The sequence below is a fragment of the Dromiciops gliroides genome, chromosome 5 (genome assembly GCF_019393635.1).
Source record: "Dromiciops gliroides isolate mDroGli1 chromosome 5, mDroGli1.pri, whole genome shotgun sequence".
NCBI lineage: Eukaryota > Metazoa > Chordata > Mammalia > Microbiotheria > Microbiotheriidae > Dromiciops > Dromiciops gliroides.
In genome coordinates, this window is record NC_057865.1 from 211,039,578 (window position 1) to 211,060,025 (window position 20,448).

Here is a 20,448-nt window from a genome sequence, read left to right on the forward strand (position 1 = left end):
AAGCAGTGACAGGCTTCGAGAGGATTGACTCAAATTTTGAAAGAAGTTATTCTGTGGGTGGAATGCTATCAAACAGCACTGCATGCTGCAGAAATATCTTTTGTGGAAGAGTCAATCAATATGGCAAACTTAATTATTGTCTTATTTTAAGAAATTACCACAGCTAAAGAATTGGAAATTGAAGGATGCTCATCAGTTGGGGAATGGTTGAATAAGTTGTGGTATATGAATGTAATGGAATACTACTACTACTATTATTATTGTTATTATTATTATTATTATTATTAGGCTTAAAGTCTCAATGGGGACTGATGTTTTAATAGCTTTTTGAAAATTGTTTTATCTGACTGGCTTAGTCACATGTGGAGAGGCTTGTCACCAGGCCAACAGGAACAAATATTTTTTGACTAAAGTGACAAATGAGATGGACAAACATTCAAAAAGTTATTTAAACCTAAATGCTCTTTCCTGTATTGATGGTGGTAGTGTGGCTTTAAAAAGGGAGATAGGGTACTAAAATTTACATTGTTCTTAGACCATCTACAAATATCAATTTAACTACTGCTACTCTTAATCTGTATCATTGTCCATTAAATATCTAGTTGAGGAATTAAATTCCATCTATATCAGTAGTCTCATGGTAACTGAAATCAGAAGAAAAGAAATTGCAGCCAACTGGAAAGATACCTCACTAATTCTTGATGGGGCAAAGAAAAGAAGTATTTCCTTCATTATGCATTCAAAGGCAATAGGAAACATCATTTTCTAGCACCTTTGGTTATCTTCCCTTGTAGTACTCATAAATACTACAAGGAGGTAATTGTAGCTTATATACTATATTGTCAAGAAGGTAATTGTAGCTTATGTACCAGCATTTATTGTCTAGTATGAAAGAATAGAGAAATTCCATTTAGAATTGAATTAGGTGGTATAGTGGATAGAGCACTGGGCTTAGAATCAGAAAGATTCATCTTCCTGAGTTCAAATCCAGCCTCAAATACTTACTAGATGTGTGACAAGTCACTTAACCCTGTTTACGTCAATTCCTCATCTATAAAAATGAGCTGGAGAAGGAAATGGCAAACTATTCCAGTAAATGCCAACAAAACCCCACATGGCATCATGGAGAGTTGGACCTGACTGGAAAAAATGACAATGACAACATGCTGGAACTAAGAGATGGTTAAAACAAGGACCTGTCAGGGGCAGTGGATCCCCAAATGGGGTCACAAAGAGTTGGACACAGCAGAAGCAAATGAAATGAAGGAATAGAGAAATCCCATGAAAAATAGAATTATATCTTCTAAATTAACTTTGTGCTCAGTCACTTCTATATGAAAATGGGCACATGGGACAGTGGTGAATATTATATTGGAAAATGTGATCAAGAAATAAGAACCTAAAAGTAAAACTCAAATCTGTTATTAATTTTTTCTTTAGGAAGAGGAAAAAAATGCACTTGGCCTGTATCAAAAGGGATGCATATCTCTTGGAGATCCCTGACATATCTATCCGAGGTCCTTAACCCTGCCTGCCAAAGAGTGTATGTTCATATTAGGAGCCAGCTGAACTCCATGTGCAGGCTACTGTTTCTGTGTGTCTCATTTTCCACCATCTTGAGATGAAACCATGGTACTACCTCCAAAAGTGAATTTAGTTGGGACCCATTTGGTACAGTCATTTGCTATCACTGTGATCCTTAGTTTCAGGCAGTCAGTGGCAGAAACTGTGGGAAACTGAAAGTAGCTAATTGTGGAATTATCTTCTGTCTGTCATTTCAGTTCAGTTTAAATCCCTTCTCTTTTGGCACTGTTCTATTTCTCTCCCCACATGACTAATCATACTTTTAAAATCTTCTTTGCTATTCTTCACATAAGACCCTACAGGCGCTTCATTTCCATGCCTTTGCATTGATTGTCAGCCCCTAATGCCTGTTCCTCTTAGAATCCCAGTCTCCTTTGAAACTAAGCTTAAGCGCCATCTTCTGCATGAAGCCTTCCTGATTGTACAGCAACTAGTACTGTACTATGTCTTTGTTGTCCCCTCTGATAGATTATAGACTCCTTGAAGGCAAGGAGTAGTTTATTTTGTATTTCCAGTCCGTAGTACAGTGTTTGGCACAAAGTAGGTACTTTATATATGTTTGTTGATTGATGAATGATGGTTCCAGTCAATCAAGAAATCTCCCATCTTCTAAGAATGGGTATTTTTCAAGGCTCTGCTAGGGAAGGTTTTTACTAAAGAAGCGCCATTTTTTTCTTTTTTCCTATTACTCTTTCTTTCCTTTTACTTTTACCCTTGGTGAGCTTGTCACTTCCTATGTGTTTAAATATTCTTGGTCTTATCTGTTCCTGGTAGTTCACAAGTCTACAAATTCAGCTCTAATTGCTCTTTGATCGTAGTCCTTTGTTGCCAGCTACATTACTTGATGAACATTTCTACCTACTACTAGTACTACAATCTGTTCTATTAGATACTCAAATCGAGTATGTCCAAAACAGAACTCATTTCCCCTAAATTCACCCTTCTTTAAACTTTGGAGGAACATAGATCATAATTCCTTCCAAGGAAGGAACCTTGGAGTGCATTTAGTTCAGTCCTCTCATTTTACCAAGGCCAGGGGTAATTAAATGACTTGCTTTATATCACATAGGTAGGAAATATCAGAAATTGAATTTGAACTGGGGTCCTCTGACCCCAGAACTGCTCTTCTTTCTCCTGTACCAGGCTTCTTTCCCACCTTCTTCCCACTTACGCTGATTAACTCTGAGTCATTCAACTCTTCTCCAGGCATCTTACCCTGTTCTCTTCCTGCTTCCACCTGGACCAAACACTTCAATCACTCATCAAGATGATTGATTTTATTTCCATAAACGTATTTGCTTCTATACTGGCTTTCATTGTCTCTTGTATTACTGCAATAGTCTCTTTCTTGGTCTTCTCATTTCCAATCTCTTACCTCTCAACCCTGTTTGCCTTACAGCTGCTAAAATATTCTCTTTAAGGCACAGGCCTCAACAGTTCACTGACCTGCCCATCCATAAGCCTTTAGTTGTTCCTTATCACCTCAAAAATTTGTACAGTTATTTAAGATTCTTCATGCTGTTTCATGTGAAAATAACAGCCCCCTTCTTCTACTTCTTCCCTCCCAATTTCTAGCCCAACCGCTCATATAGTGAACCAACCCTTGCAGAGCTCTGACCTGGCAGATGCTTCTCTAAAAATGCTTTAGTTATTATTTTGTCAGTTTCTGAAGACCTGAAAGAGAAAATTCTCACCACTTAAGTCCTTGACCCTGTCAGATGGTTTAACTTCAGTAGTGAATATTGTCATATCAGTAGAAATAACATAATATGCTTTACTTTTGCACCCTAAGGACCACAAGGGCATTTCATCTAACTTTCAACTATAATCTGTATGTGCTGTTTCCTCCTATTAGAACGTGAACTTATTGAGAACAGCAACTTCCTTGCTTTTCTGTTTGTATCGACAGTATTTTACATATTGTAAGCATTGAATGAATTCTTTTTAATTCATTCATTTTTTCCAACCTACTTTCCCAGTCATCTTTCATTTCTCTCTTTATACATCCTACTTCTGACCAAACTTGACTGCTAGCTGTTCTTGGACTCTGTGCCATCTCTACCATTATGCATTTTTTCAAGTCTCCATTGTTAGAATGCATTCACTTGTCACTTCTGCCTTTCAGGATCCTTATATTCCTTCACTTTTCAGTTCACAAAATCATGAAATGAGTTGAAAAGGACCTTAGAAATCCTCTGGTTCAAACTGTACTTGAATAACAACCCTTCTCCCCAACAATCCTGATGAATATTTGTATAACCTTTACCCCAAGACCTCCAGAGAGATGGAACCCACTACAAAATGAAACAGCTTATTTTACTTTTTAATAACTCTTAAATGTTCATTTTTTTCTTCTTTATAGCAAGCCCACTCCATAGTAGTATGAGGATCAAAAGAGTTATTTTTAAAGAGCTTTGTGTATTATTAAGTGTTATATACCTGCTGTTAGCCTAAATCTTCCTGTTTTCAATGTCTTTTTTTACTGATTTCTTCAGTTTTTAATGTTCTTTCCTTTTTCAAATTGCTTTGCTACTTGTTTATGTACATGTTTCATCTCTATGTATAATCCTATTTATAATCCTAATAGAATGTAAGCTCCTTAAGGGAAGGGATTACTTCCTTTTCATCTTTGTGCCTGGAAAAATGACCTTGCATACATACACGGGTCCATAATAATTATTTTCAATTTCATTGAACTGAAATAGTGAACACAGAGCTACATCACAAAAAGCTAAATTAACTATGCTTGAGAGTTGTTAAATTTTGGCATTGGCCCTTAAGATAAAGTTAGGAAGAATGGCTGATCTTGACCAAACATATATATGGAAGAAATTCATCCTGGAGGTGTCATAATTTTAAAGTCCTTTTAGGATCAGTTTTCAAAATTCCTCAAAAAAGTAAATATTCTAAAGAATGGAAAAGGTTGAAGATGTTCCTGGGGTGGGGTGGAGAGTGGTAAGGGGGAGGTGACCAGGAGGATGTCAGCAACAACCAAACTATATGCTTACATTTGCATCAATGTAAAATCTTAATATGAATATTTTTTGTAGTGTATCCTTGATGAGAAGTGATTTAGGCAGGCTTTTCTACATGATGTTTTGTATAGCAGAATGCATCTTGAAATCATAAAAATGAGAAATATAATAATATGTGACTTTGAAGGCTTTCTTTTTTCAAGCAAGGATTCTCCTGTGCACATTTGTGAGTAATATAAGATCCTATAACAGATGTTTCTTAAGTTCTTGGAGCTGCTGTTTGTTTGAGAGGCAATTTAGCATAATATAAAAGACCCAGGACTTAAGAGTCAGACTTAGGTTCAAATACTGCTTTTGAAATTTAAGTAGTTGTGTTATCCTGGGTATAAAATGAAGGGTTTGATTTCTAAGAGACTTCTAAGAACCTTTCCAATTCTAAGGTTTATGATCTTATAAGATAACTTTGTTCATCAATATCCTAAATATTATGAGTTGTAAAACAGGTTTAAAAGTGTTTTCTTAAGGTTTCATAGTTTTATACATTTAGAACTGGAAGGGACATCAGTAATCATTTAATTCAGACCCCTCATTTTGTAGGTGAGGAAACTTAGACCCAGCAGAATTAAATCTCTTGCTCAGTGTCATACAGGTAGTAAGTTGAATGCAGGTCCTTTGAAAGTGTTTTTCATTAGGTTATCATAGTCTAGGAAGAAAAGAACAGAACAAGAATTTTTAAACATTTACTATCTTCCAGGTATTATTGTAACCTTTTTAACAAAGATTTTCTCATTTGATTGTCACAGCAACTCTGGGAGGTTGGTGCTATGATTATCCCTATTTAGGAAACTGAGCCAAATAGAGGTTAAGTGATTTGCACAGGGTCACACAGTGAAAAAGTGTTTGATGCTAAATTTGAACTTGGGTCTTCTGTCTCCAGGTCCAGGGCTCTGTTCATTGTGCTACCTAGTTGCCTGGGGCCCAAAGAAAGACAAAGAGTTACCATTGATGACAAGCTTCTCCAAATGTTTCTAGTCACAAAAGACATACCAATTGCATCAACCCCAGAAATAAAGCCTCCCCAATAAAAAACATAATTATTCTGAAGAGTGATATCAGTTTAACCATCTATACTGGAAGAACAAAGTGATTGAAAAGTATATATTACCCAGATTTTGACATTAGTGATTTTTAGGTACTTGTTGCTTCAAAAATATTTCTTTAAAATTAGTAACATCATAGTGATAATATGACAGTGAATCAGGTACTACTATAATATTAAAACAATTAAGGTAGCAAATGACTTTAATGAGAAGACATATGATGGGATATAACCAGGTTTTAGTATATTAACAAAGAGAGAACTTATGAATGAGAAGTAAAATTTTAAAATAGGACATGAGTAACGGAAAAGGGAAGTATGTGGATTATGTAGAAAGAAGCCAATGATAAATTTATAGCCTGGATATGTTTGTCCCATATGTAACCAACATGTTGGTTAGATCTTCTTTGGCAGATAACAAGAGGTTGAAGATTGAAGAGACATTGTTGGGGTACAAGATTGAGAAGGCATAGAGTAGTTGTGACTTGTACAAGTGGAGGTAACATCCACAATCATGATAACATTAGTGTACTGTAGGGCAGTTGTGTTAACTCAAATTGATTTAGAAACCCACAAATTAACATAGTCTATGCTATTGTATTTTTATTTATTTTGTCAAACATTCCTCAATTACATTTTAATCTGATTCAGGCTGAATTTGTTGACCACTTGGCCAGCAGGCCAGAGTATGACACCTCTGCTGTAAGGTATTTGACTGAGAATCTGGTCTTATTTTGATTATTCACAATGTACCTTGAAAACTCATTTGGTAGAAGTTATTTTAAAAGCAAAGCATATTCAAAGAATAATTTGTTTTTAGAGGTTTACCTGCAGTCACTACTACTTGAATTAAATTGTATAAACCTCTAAAAAACTGTTATTTTAGAATGTTACCATTACTGAAGGAAACTTGTTGTAGAGACTTAAATAAAAGGCAGAATTTGTTTGCTTTTTAAGAGTTACCAAGCATCCTTACTTTTATACTTATCATTATGGTTATTAGGCATAAAAATGCTCAAACTTGTGAAGCTAAAAAAAATTCTTTGGAATGATTTCAAAACTCATCTGACTTTAAATTATCCTCTTCTTAATAGTAGAGATATTACTAATTTATCATATTATGTTTGAAATCTAAAATTTTCCATGTAATTCTGAATCAAATCATAATTAAGACCATAGATTATAGATTTAGTGTTGGAAAGAACTGTAGAAGCCACGTATTTGCCTTCTCATTTTAAAGATGAGGAAACAGGCCATAAAAGATTAAATGTCCCACATCTAGTAAAAGTGATAGAGACAATTTTGGACTTCCGTCCTCTGACTTTGAAACCAGTAAGTACTCTTTCTACTATATCACACTACTTTCATGTACCTTTGTCATTGCACGTGGGCATTTGCCAATGAACTGATTTTTTTTTTTGTCTTCTAGCAAGTTAAGAATCAATATAGATATTACTGTGGCTATGAAGTGTCAGTGTAAGTATCTCTTCTTTTTGATGAATCAGAGTGCTTTTTTTATTTAAAAAAAATTTCAATTTCTTTTTCCCTTATTTTTCCTGGCAGGTTTTTAAAATTTCATCATGATTAATTTGATTATACACATTTACTATGTTTCCTATAATAGAAACATTTTCAACTTGGCACTTTAGTCTTATTTCTCCTTTAAAGAAAGGAGTCTATTAATTCCCCCAGTGGAGTTCTATAATTGGCAGATGAGGAACCATCATAATAAAAGGATTTGGGGATAAAATACTTAAAATTTTAATTGTTCCATGCACCTGTTTGCTGTTTCACCTCCCTCTGTGTGTGTGTGTGGGTGTATATCCTTTTTTTTTTATATGCATAAATCTAGATTTTAAAAAAAGTAGTAAATTAATGATTTTGTTAGCCTCTGTGGTTTCTGTGGTTATTTCCTTAGTTATACCTGTGCAGAATTTTAGGAATTTATATATGTTAAAAAGTAGGTAATTTTTTTCATATTAAGGTTGTTTCATAAAATGGGGAAGCCTTTACTTAAAAGGCAGGAAGCAAAACCTCCATTATTGCAGGACGTTTTTAAAAAAGGTATCAGGGGCACCTGGGTGGTGCAGTGGATGGAGCACCGGCCTGGAGTCAGGAGTGCCTGAGTTGGGATCCAGCCTCAGACACTTAACACTTGCTAGCTGTGTGACGCTGGGCAAGTCGCTTAACTCCAATTGCCTCACTTAAAAAAAAAAAAAAGGTATCAGGAAACTTTATGGAATCAGAAAAGTCATAAAGCAATTTCATTTTGGAGAAGTCTTGTACCAATTCTTATTTTTCAGTGACCCCATTCTCTGGTTAAGAAGAAGATGTGTCAGATATAAACTAGTATTTGATGAAGGTCTAAGTAGAGCTTAGTACCTAAATTTATCTATGCACTGAAAGGTAATAGCTTTTGTACCAGTTTTGGTTTGGAATGGGTGATATATTTATTTGGTTGCACATACTGCCTTATGGGGGTGTGTTTTCATACTACATACCGCAGGACATTTCTTTCTTTTTTCTTTTTTCCCAAAATTAACTATTTTGTAGCAGAAGGGTAATTTTGAAAGGGGAACCTAGGTTATATAGTGGATAGAGTGCTGGGCCTAGAGTCAGGAAGACTCATCCTCCTGAGTTCAAATCTGGCCATAGACACTTATTAGCTTTATGATCCTGGGAAAGTCACTTAAACCTGTTTGCCTCAGTTTCCTCATGTATAAACTGAGCTGGAGAAGGAAATGGAAAACCACTCCAGTATCTTTGCCAAGAAAACCCCATATGGGGTTATGAAGAGTCAGGGACAACTTTGACATATGTTTTACTTTTTAGTGTGATTATTGCATTTGGTATTATGTGGGTTTTGAGCAAGGTTCCAGTATAGGAAGTGATTCTACCTTTTTATTTATTCTTTCTCACTTTCTAATATTTTCTATATATTTTATTTTTGATTGAATATAGAAAGTAAGCATTTAATACTTTCTTTTTACAGATGTTGGTGCTGATGTATTGGATTTAGCAGAAACAATGGTTGCAGCTGCAGATGGTCTAGTTTATGAATCAGTAAGTTTTCTTTGAATTTTTTTCAAAACATGTTTCAAACTTTCTTTTCCATCTAAATTCCTGTGTAATATATTCTATTTGGTGCTTATATGTTCTGATATTAATTACCTGTTCATATGTCTATCTTATTTTCCCAGCCAGGTTCCAAACTCTTTGAAAGTTTGAACACTTACATCCTCTAAATTGCCTAGAATTAGTATTTCCTTTGTACTATGTGTTCAATACATGTTTCTTCAGTTATACTAGAAAAATCTTAATGTGTCAATATTTTTCATTGAAAACTTTTAAGTTGCTTTTTGTACCTTCTTATTATTTAGAAGAATACACTATTTCCCTTCTTAGAATGTAGATGTGATTAAATCTAACTAATTTAGGTAAGACTTTAGTACATCACTGTGTATACACGTGAAATTTTTTTCTCTTTAGTAAAAGTTGTGTCCATTGCTTAAAAATTTTTAATTTATGCTATTAAAGGTTACCATAAATAAATCATCTTTAAAAGCACTCAGTTTTCCCTTCTGTTTTTCATATAAAATTGTTGGGAAGAAAATTTATTATTCATTTCAGATTATTATTAGTTTTTTAATATTTGAAGAAAATGTTACATTGCTAGAAATACCTAGTTGTGGTCATGAAATATTTCCAAATTAGAGCCACCATGTAGGCCTCTTTTTTTTTTTTTTAATTTTTTTTAGTGAGGCAATTGGGGTTAAGTGACTTGCCCAGGGTCACACAGCTAGTAAGTGTTAAGTGTCTGAGGTCGGATTTGAACTCAAGTACTTCTGACTCCAGGGCCGGTGCTCTATCCACTGCGCCACCTAGCTGATCCTTTGTATGCCTGTTAAAATAGATTAAAAAGTACAAACATATATATCTACTTTTGGCCATGACACTAAAAAATAATGAAAAACTGTCACAAGTTCAGAAAAGAGTAATAGGTGATAGGACAGAAAAATGATTCTCATGAAAGAGGATTAAAATAACTGGGGCACTTTACCATAGAGAAGAGAAGACATAAGGTAATTTTGTGTTTATAGTCTGATTTTTATTATATAATTGATTTTTATGAGGAACAAGTAGTCACTTTTTTCATACCTATATAAATAAAAATAGAATTAAATATTGGTGATTTTGTTTGTTCATATGATTTACTATCTTCAGCATTATTAATTATCCTGTAGAGTACTGTGCTTTATCCTTTTATGTATATCTACTACCTTCTCAAAGAAACTATGAACTCTATAATGTTAAAGCACTCTTTTTGGCCTTTACTGTCTAATAAATACACTAAGGTTTGTAGAAAGTGTCTGTGGTGGGATTAAAATGTAAGTATTTGACTTCAAATTCAGAGCTCATTCCAGTATGCCTGGTTGTCTAGCTAAGGCCTTATGCTAAGCCCTCATTTAGTATTTTATTGATAACAATAATGATAAGACAAAGTTAAATTTCTTGATTGCTAAGTTATCACATATAAAAAGCTGTTGAATTTTTTGTCTTGGAGATTTTTAAAAATAGAACACAATAGAGCCACATAACCCCTATTTGATGTCTCAAAGAAGGTAGATATACTCATAATTTATTTTTCTCCCTGCTACTTTCAGGATATTGACCACATGAATTGGTAGCCAGCATGCATTTCTACCTCACCAAGAGTTAGTGTGATTAAGTAAAGTAAAGCTCTCCCACTTTAACATAACACTTTTTAAAACATTTTCGCCTCTTTGTTTAAATGTTTGCTTACCTGAGTGTAAGAGCATAGAACAAATATCTATAGGAAATCTCTTCTAGCTCATTCTTTTGCTTGATCCTTAAATGTGGACAGTACAGTCTTGGATATTACATTTCTTCTTTGTTCATTTTCTGCATTTTATTGTGTATTATGGCGCATTGGATAAAGTACTGGGCCTGGATTTAGGAGGACTTGTGTTCAAATCCGGCCTTAGACACTTGACACTTACTAGCTGTATGACCCTGGGCAGGTCACTTAACTGTCATTGCCCTGCCCCCCCCCCCAAAAAAAAGAAGATTGTTTTTCTGCTTTTCTTCTACTCTTGGCTGCATTGGTTTTGTTTGTGCAAAAACTTTATTTTTTTCTTTTTTATGTGCAAAAACTTTTATTTTAATATAATCAAAATAATTCATTTTACTTGCCATAATGCTCTCTAGCTCCTGTTTGGCCCTAAATTCTTTCTTTCCCCATAGATCTGACAAGTAAACTTTTCCTTGCTTTCCTTTTTTTTTTTTTTTTTTGGTATCACCTGTTATGTCTAAATCATGTACCCATTTTGACCTTTGACAATGTGCTTTTTTAGCATCTTGTGTTTGAATTACTGGTAGGACTGCTGGGACTATAGATTGGCAATGTAGATGGGGAGTTCAGAGACTCATCAACTTGGAAGTAGTGGTTGAAACTATGATAGGGTATGAGATAACCAAGTGGGAGAGGATAGTGAAAAAAGAGAAAAAGGGCCAAGACAGAACTCTAAAAAACATTCACCCTCCTTAAGAATTTGGGAAGAGGATAAAGAAGCAATGAAGAAAAAGGAATGGCTAGAGAGTTAGGAGTGGAAACACAAGTGTGTGATGTTTCTGAAACCAAGGAGGGAAAGGCTATCCAGTGGCAGTTGCGTTGTTCAGTAGAGCACTGGACCTAGAGTCGTGACTGAGTTCAAACCAAACCTCAGATACTAGCTGTGTGATCCTGGGCAATTCACTTAGCTTCTTTTTGCCTTAGTTTCCTCAACTGTAAAATGGGGATAATAACAGCGCATACCTTACAGTGTTGTTTGGAGAATTAAGTGATATATTTGTAAATTGCATAGCATAGTGCCAGGCACATGCACTATACAATTGCTTATTCCCTCATTCCTCAATGTGCTAGAAGGTTGGTCATCAGTTTCAGAAGTTTCAGAGAGATTGAAGATGAAAGTTGAAAAAAGGTCATTGGCTCTATCATATAGGAAGGTCTTTAGAAGAAGAGTTTCAATAGACTGATATAGAGGATTGAGGAAAGATTGTGAACATTTAGAGGCATTGGGCATGGGTAGCATGTGAAGGGCAGGAGAGAGTTGGGGCAGTAACTCAATGGGGGTAAAAAGATCAGTGGCAGGCTTTTTTAGGAGTGGAGAAATTTGATTATGTTTTATAGGCATAGATGGGGAAGAGGTCTTAGAAAAAGGATCCTTAGAGGAAGGAATAGGATCAAGGGTGTGGGTAGGTAGAGGGATTAGTTTTAGTGAATAGCGGATAATTCCTCTTCTGGGACTAGAGAGGAGAAGCAGAGAGGTTGATGCTCAGAAGTTTTGAAGATTAGCTTGAAAGGGATGTAGGATGCCATACTGGTTAGTTCCAATCTTAGCAAATTAGGAGGCTTTTTAGGGATTTTGGGGGGTGGGGCAGGGCAATGAGGGTTAAGTGATTTGCCTAGGGTCATACAGCTAGTAAGTGTCAAGTGTTTGAGGTTGGATTTGAATTCAGGTCCTCTTGAATCCAGGGCTGGTGCTTTATCCACTGCACCACCTAGCTGCCTCATTTAGGGATGTTTTTCCTTAGAACAAAGAATGTTTCAAATAGATATTATGGGATAAGAGATAGGTAGTTGATCTTGTCAAAGAAAAAAAGTATTAATATGGTAGCCTGTTGTATAAGCACAAGTGTGTCAGAAACATTTCTTAATTTATCATTGTCATTGAAGCATTTTTTTTTTAACTTAAGAGAAATATCTTAACTGGCTGAATTCCTTTGTACCCTTGGACATCTTTTCACATAAATTGAAGTCCCAGTTTGTAAGATTCTAATGAGGAAGTATCACAATATGATAAAAGCTAACATTTTGCTTCATCTCAAACAGAATAGTAGTCACTTAATCTTTTGGGGATGCCCTTGGGAAATCATTTTCTAAAACAAAAAACAAAAAACAAAAAAAAACCCACTCACCTCCTTTGTGGTCTTTTTCTCAAGACCTTCTTTTCCTCTTCCTTCCAATCTCCTTCCCCCAACTCCCCTCCCCAACAAGCTAGCTACAGGATACCAGAGAGACTATGAAGTTTGAAACTTCTCTTTGGTGAATAATTATCCTAATTTTTTCAGGGCATTGGGAAAGCAGCTATAACTCTTAGGTAGATCAATCAAAGGTCTTTGCCTTCTTATCTGTTTACTGCTTTAATTACTGCAAAGGAGGGGTACAAGGGAACAGGGCATGGTTTGGGAATTTATAGTTAGAAAAAAAGATTGGTAAGAGTTTCCCTTTCAGATTAGTTTTGAAGTCTTCAGACTAAGATAATTAGAAAATATTTTATTAGCATTTCTAAAAGGGAGGATTGGGAGCTGTATTATGCTACCACAATGGTTAAATAATACAAGGTTATATACAAGAAACATTATGCCTAGTAAGGCAGTATATGATTAAATCCTGATTGGGTAGTGCAAATATTAAGGAGATCACTGTGTGTGAGAGGATGAGTATTGAAAAGAAAAAATAAATTCTTGCTAGGAAAAATAGCATTATCAAAAAAGGAAATGCTTGTATATATATTGTATATATAATGTATTATATATATATATATATATATATATATATATATATATTGAATAGATTAGTCCATCTGTGGGAAATGATGTAGATCAGTAGTGGAAGATAAGCTTAGAAAAGTAGGTTGGCATCATAAAATAGAATATGTAATATGCAATTGACACATTTTATTACATCTGTTAGGTACTTTCAGACAAATAACATCCAAAACCAACCAGATCCTATTCAAAGTATATGGGGTGGTTTTTTTTTTTGTTTGTTTTTTTGTTCCTCAGGTGACCATAATTTGTACTTTAAATTGATAGCGGAAGGTACTCTAGCTGACTTATAACTCAGAAATTTATAGTGTTATACTTAAGTTTCCACACTTTTCACGCTGATGAGATGTTGGGCCAAACCAAACACTCCCTTCCTCTCCTCCCCAATAAATCTTTAACTTCACCTTAGTACTTTTCACTTTTGTACTTAAGCAAAAATTCTGATGTTTTTATATTTTTGAAGATTAACAATGTTTTCTATGACTTTAATTTAATATTGTAGTTTCATCTAGTTTTGCCTGTTTCCCAAAAGCCATATTGTTATATAATTTTTATTGAAAATAATGAGAAGTAGATTTTGATTAGTGAATCGAGGGCCTGATTTGAAGTCTGGTATACCTGGAAATGACACATAAATCTCTGTGACCATTGGCAAGTCATTGCCAGTCTCAGTGCCCTAAACAACTCCTCTTCTCTCCTAACTCCCCCTGTTCCCCTCCCCAAAAAAGAAACTGACACTTAGTGAGGGTAGAGCTAGAGCTGGAAGAGACCTGAGAGGTAATCTAATCCAGTTCCCTCATTTTGCAAATGTGGATTTACAAATGAAGAAAGGGAGGTGTAGGAAGGTTAAGTGCCTTGCCCACACAAGTAGTAAGTAAGAGAGAAGGTCAGAGGTGTCAGTCAAAATCTGGTCCTTTGACTCAAGAACCAGTGCATCCCACTATATTTTACTGTCTTCTTATGTGACACTTTAAGGTTTAAAAAGTGCTTTATATGTATTAACTCATTTGATCTTCACAACAGCCTCAAAAAGGTCCATTCATATCTGTACATTCATTCACTCATTTATTTATTCATTTGTTCATTTATTTAAAAGAGCAATGGGTCTGGGATGGGATTTTATCTGGGAATAACTAATAAAAACCAAAAGACATCAATAAAACCTTTTTTAAAAAGTGTTTCATCTAGTGAAAATATTTTTTTCTTTTGCAAAAACCAAAGATTTTGACTTTGCTATTGATTATTTTCTTTTATTACAGGTAATATTTGATCTCTCACCCCAACAAAGAGAGTGGCAGAGGTAATAAGTAACTAAAGTATTATGCTTCTTGATTGACTTGTAAGGGTGTAATTTTTTTTCTTTGCATATTATAAACTACCCACAACCAGTGTGTAAGAGGTTATGTTTATGTTGTAGAATATCACTTGTGATTTCAAGGTTCCTTATTCCTAACTTTTTTTCTGTTTCTTGTCTTTTTAAGTCTAGAAATTTTATATTCTAGCATTAAAAAAAATTTTTTTTTTTTGAGGCAATTGGGGTTAAGTGACTTGTCCAGGGTCACACAGCCAGCAAGTGTTAAGTGTGCTACCTAGCTGCCCCTATACTCTAGCATTTTGATGCAATTAAAGCCCATTGGGCATTGATTAGCCCCTTTCATACCTGGGAATAGAAGGCCTTCAAAAGACTAAATGCATTCTAGGTTAGCTTGAAGTATTTGGAAATTGGTATTTCTAGTTCGGTTTAAATTGCTTGATATCAGAATTAAAAAGAGAAAGTGGTAATTTCACCCCATCTTCCCTTGTTTTGAGAATGACAGATCTTTCACAATACTATATACTCTGTCTGGACAGTTTACACACAACATTGTAAGCACATAGGTTTACAGCTGGAAAGAGACCAAGCCCTGTTATTTTTACAGATGAGGAAACTAAGGTCCAGAGCAGTTAAGTGACTTCTCCAGTGTGCCAAACTTCCAAGCAGCAGAATGAGTATTCATACATATTCTCTGATTATAAATCTAGTGTGTTAGTGAGACACTTTTTAGTATATTTAGGGTGGCATCAGGTTGATGTCATCAAACAAGATAATCAGATAGGTTTTACTTGGTTTTGGCTTAATTCCAAGGGCAGGACACTGGAAGTGGAGATCTTCCTTTAAGAAGTTTTGTTTTGTTTTAAGTGAGGCAATTGGGATTAAATGACTTGCTCACTGTCACTCAGCTAGTAAGTGTTAAGTGTCTGAGGCTGGATTTGAACTCAGGTACTCCTGACTCCAGGGCTGCTGCTCTATCCACTGTGCCACCTAGCTGCCCCATAGAAGTTTTTAGATACCCTAAAGCCAGGTTGAAGACCCATAGGGTCAGATCCCAAATTTGATCCAGCTTTTTGGAAAATTCTGGCAAGGGGGAGGTACCATATACTTGGAGCAGAAATCCCAAAATAGTTCTTGAATGAACAGCAACATCTCAAGGCATGTACTTGGTTAATAAGACCATTTGAACATATTCATGTCTACTTGGGAGATACTAAACTGTGAAGCATGTTGATTTTTTAATACTGCTATTTCATTTTTCCATAATGTCCGAATGCCTTAATTAATCTCCCTTTACCTCTATCAAAGAACTTCCAGTTTTTAGAGTTTTTCTAGACCTTTTCTTCTTATTCTTAAAGTTCTAGTTTGGGTTGAATAATTATAAAATGTGAAAGCAACTTACCTCACTTTAAATAGACTTGTTTTGTGATGACTGCAAGTATCTGGTGAAGAAGCTGACTGGCTTCCATTTATCTATTTTATTTATTTATTTATTTTTTGCTGGGGCAGTGAGAGTTAAGTGACTTGCCCAGGGTCACACAGCTAGTAAGTGTCAAGTGTCTGAGGCCGGATTTGAACTCAGGTCCTCCTGAATCCTGAGCCGGTGCTTTATTCACTGCACCACCTAGCTGCCCCTATCTATGTATTTACTTTTGGAGCCTCATTCCCACCTGCTTGAGCACCTGGAAAAAAATCTAATCACATGTTCTATGGTGAAGAAATGAGAGCTGTGGCAGATTCAAAATTTATTTGTACATTTAAAAAATATGTTGCTTTTTTAAAGAGTATAAATAATCCAGGCTTGTTTTTAAAAAATAATTTTTGACTTAGGGCAAAAATTGACTTCAGATGATGAGGGCTGATGTATACCCAAAGGTACAAAATTATAGGAGATAGAGGTGGAATAGACATAAAGATATAAAGGTATTCCTAACAGTGTGAAGTAAACAACCTCTTGAGAAGTACAGGAATATTCTCTTTTTACCTTTGTTACTGTATTGCTTAAATTCACATGCCTGATTAAGAAATAGGAATATTAGTATTGACATACCTTATTAAGGTATTATGAGATAATTAGTTTCATATTATAAGTATTCGAGTATTAATTTACTTATGTTTTTACTACTTATTAACTTTCTCAATCTTTTTGTTTGTTATTTTTAGAATGTTACAGACGATTCAGAGTAGGCTGCAAGAGGAACATTCATTACAAGATGTGATATTCAAAAGTGCTTTTAAAAGTGCCTCAACAGCACTACCCCCAAGGTGAGATGGCCATTAATTATCTTATTTTCTAACTGTTTTCATGAGTTATTGTTAGAGAGTTTTAGTAAAGGTGAATATTGCCTATATTGTGATTATTGAATTTAAAAAAATTTTCTTTACTGTCTAAGGCTATAGAAACTAGAATAATTTTGTATTATGACAACATTCTTTACTTTTGAACTGCTGGTAGGAATGTTTAATATTGACCAAGAATTTTACAAACCCATTTCCTCATTATACTTTAAAGAATATGGTGTAGTTTCATTACCTTTTTTCTTTTTTGTGATGGGGAGGTAAGTTCTCTAATTTCTTGCTTAAAATTTTGTGTTAATAAGATTTGAAAAGATAATAGAAACATCTATTATAAAATTGTCCTCAATTTTTTCAAGAATTTTTTGCTTGGGTTAAATAAGTAAGTTTACAAAATATTTTAGAGTTCATAGGAATATCTGGATCTAGATCCCATCTCACCCATTCTCTGGGTGTCCCCAGACCAATTGCTCAATGTTTACTTCTCGTAGACAGTTCCAGAGTATTTATTAAGTCATAGGTGGGTTGAAGATCTGTCTGGGTGGAAGATGTTCCCCAGTATGTATTCCCTAGTTAATGAGTTAGTATTTACTTTTCTTGTTAATTTAAAATATCCGGTAACTTTGTAGAGGTGCATAGCCATGCAAATTTTCAGTCATTTCAGTCTTGTCTCACTCTTTTTGACCCCATTTGAGATTTTCTTGGCAAAGAGACTGCAATGGTTTGCCATTTCCTTCTTCTCATTTTACAGACAAGGAAACTGAGCAAACAGGTTTAAGTGACTTATCCAGGATTTTGCTAGTGTCTGAGGCTGGATTGTAACTCAAGTCTTCCTGACTCCAGGCCTGGCACTCTTATCTGCTACTATCTACTACAAATACTTTGCTAAATAATTTGGCGTGTTGCTAACTACATTTTGTTCAAGATTGTTTTCTTCTAATTCCCATTGAAAAGAAGGTTGTCTATATATATATATGTATATATACATGCATATTCTTTCCTCTCTTTTTCTGTAAAGTGCTGGAGGTAAAAGACAGAATGTATGCAGTCTTTTTTTTTTTTTTTTTTAGTGAGGCAATTGGGGTTAAGTGACTTGCCTAGGGTCACACAGCTAGTAAGTGTTGTGTCTGAGGCCGGATTTGAACTCAGGTACTCCTGACTCCAGGGCCGGTGCTCTATCCACTGCGCCACCTAGCTGCCCCTATGCAATCTTTTTTATTGGTTTAATTACACATAGTTTCTAAGTAGTAGCTTAGTTTTTTGCTTAGTTATGAAGAACTTCATATTGACTGATTATTATAGTATTGTTCTCTGTCTTATGTAGGAAGCATTTATAATGTAGTAGTTAAAGTGCTGGATAGAATCAGAAAGACTTTGGATTAAGTTCTGCCCTCGATAGCCAATAGTTTTGTAACTCCGGGCATATTATAACCTCTCTAAGCTTCAGTTTCCTCATCCATAAAATGGGAATAGTAATACCTGTAGCACTTTCCTCACAGTGTTGTGTGGCTCAAATGAAATAATAAATTTAATCATTTTGCAAATTTTAAGGTGCTATGTAAATGTCAATTTAAATTATCTTCTCCCACTTTTTAAGGCTTTGATTATAAATGCTAACCGTTCAGGTTTTTTACTAAACAATTTCTTTTTTGAAATTTAGGATCTTCTAAAATTTTTGGTTATTCTCCCAAATACCTCACCCATTTGTGCAGTCATTTCCTGTGATGGATGTGCTTTAAGCAGTCTTACCATATCTTGTTCTAACAGGGAAGATAATTCATTACAACCTCCAGATGCATGCAGAATTCATGGTCATCTATATGTCAATAAAGTAGCAGGGAATTTTCACATAACTGTGGGCAAGTATGTTCTTTTCGCTTATTGAAAATACTTTACATAAAAATGGGGACTTGGATATAAGTTAAATCATGTGTTAAGTTGACCATACATTTGTTTGTTTAGTTAACAGAGATTTTCTTAATATGTATATACTTTTTCACTGTCATAAGATTCGGTGAAAATTTAGAGTTTAGAATCTTGAGTAAAAAGAACTGCAAACATTTAAAACTGCAAAAGTTTTTTAAAAAATTTACTTTTGATAGTCAGGTTAGAGGATATTAAGTTCTCCAGAAGTCTTCTGGTGTTTCAAAATTGAGTTAAGCTTGTAATTAAGAGATTCATGTAACCTGGACTAGGAAGTTAGGGGTACCATTGTACCTCTGCCTTGGTCAGATCAAACCTGGAGGCCAAATTTTAGTGATTACATGGATATTTATAACAGGATGAACCTTAGGTTCATGCCATAGATGGATTAATTGAAGTTTAACTTAGAAGAGATTTACAGGGAATGTGGTCATTATCTGCAGTTATGAGGGCCAAGCCAGGACTATTAGGTGAAAGGTGCAAAGAAACACATGTAGGCTTATGGTTAGGAAAAACTTCTTAACAATTAGAATGGTCATAAGAGTAATGGGTTACCTAAAGAGGTAATTTGTTTCCCCTCCCTAGGGGTTTTTAAACAAAAACTGGGTTCTCATTTGCAGTGGAAGTATTAGAAAGGATTCTTGTTTAAATTATATGTTGGACTAGGTAGAAGGTCTTTGACAGTGTGGGGTAATAATGGTGTTGGATAGGTGTGAGCCCTGCCTAATTCTATAATGGCATTTTACTCTGTTGAATTTAGTGTTCTCTGGGACTTTAGATAAATTAGGACAGGGTTTTAAAATTCTTAAAGTATTTTAAAGTCAGATGACAAACCTAAAAGGCATTTCTTTGACATTTAAACATTTTATTTGTAGAACTGGTATTGAAATTTTCAGATCATATATGCTTTGTGATTGTCATTGCTTTCTCATTGGCTATTTAAGGTTCTTTTAAACCCTACTGCCCCCCCCTTTTTTTCTTGGAATTTTTAGGTAATTTTAGCAGTATAAGTTGGTCTTAACTATATATTTGTAAAATGAATGATTAAGTTAAGATCTAGTCGTTTCCTTTGGGTTTTACCTTATTAAGCTTATGTATTCATAGTATCATATAATGTTAAATATATAACATTTTAATATCTTCATATTTAATGTTTTTCTGTTTAGAATTTTATTTTCCAAATTGCATGTAAAAACAAATTTTGGCATCAATTTTTCACATTTAATGTTGCAACAGCCCCCATGAACAATATTTTTCATTTCCTAGGATATGAGCAACTGTTACCTGGAATGAAATACTTTTAAATATGACAAGATAAAATAAGAAACCCATGTACATTGGTTCAAAATAGAGAATTAATCTGTTATCTTTTAAAAAAACTTTCATGGTAATTAATTTCATGCTTTTTCACAAACATTATTGGAAGATAATAGTTAACTATAATGTTTTAGGGCAAATAAAACATTTTGCTTTACCTTTCAAAAAAGACAATGCTGCCAGTAGCTTGAGAAGGAAGATGTGGAATTCTCTGCAGCCTTGCAGGAAAGTGCTTTCTACTACAAGCTGTTCCAGGGGGGGAGGGGGGTGAGTTATACATTGCTATATTTTAAAAAAAAATTATAATTTAC

General features: G+C 34.6%; 1 protein-coding gene across 3 annotated transcripts in view; it reads left to right on the forward strand.

Moving 5' to 3' along the window:
* The window catches only part of ERGIC2 (ERGIC and golgi 2), a 60,032-nt gene that overhangs the window by 21,919 nt on the left and 17,665 nt on the right, over positions 1-20,448 (forward strand). For 2 of the 3 annotated variants that reach the window (XM_043967224.1, XM_043967223.1), the window contains 5 exons: positions 7,088-7,134; positions 8,651-8,721; positions 14,550-14,590; positions 16,766-16,867; positions 18,665-18,760. In XM_043967224.1, the coding sequence (XP_043823159.1) occupies positions 7,088-7,134; positions 8,651-8,721; positions 14,550-14,590; positions 16,766-16,867; positions 18,665-18,760 (357 nt within the window). The remainder of the gene's footprint in view (positions 1-7,087; positions 7,135-8,650; positions 8,722-14,549; positions 14,591-16,765; positions 16,868-18,664; positions 18,761-20,448) is intronic. The other variant, XM_043967226.1, reaches the window with a different exon arrangement.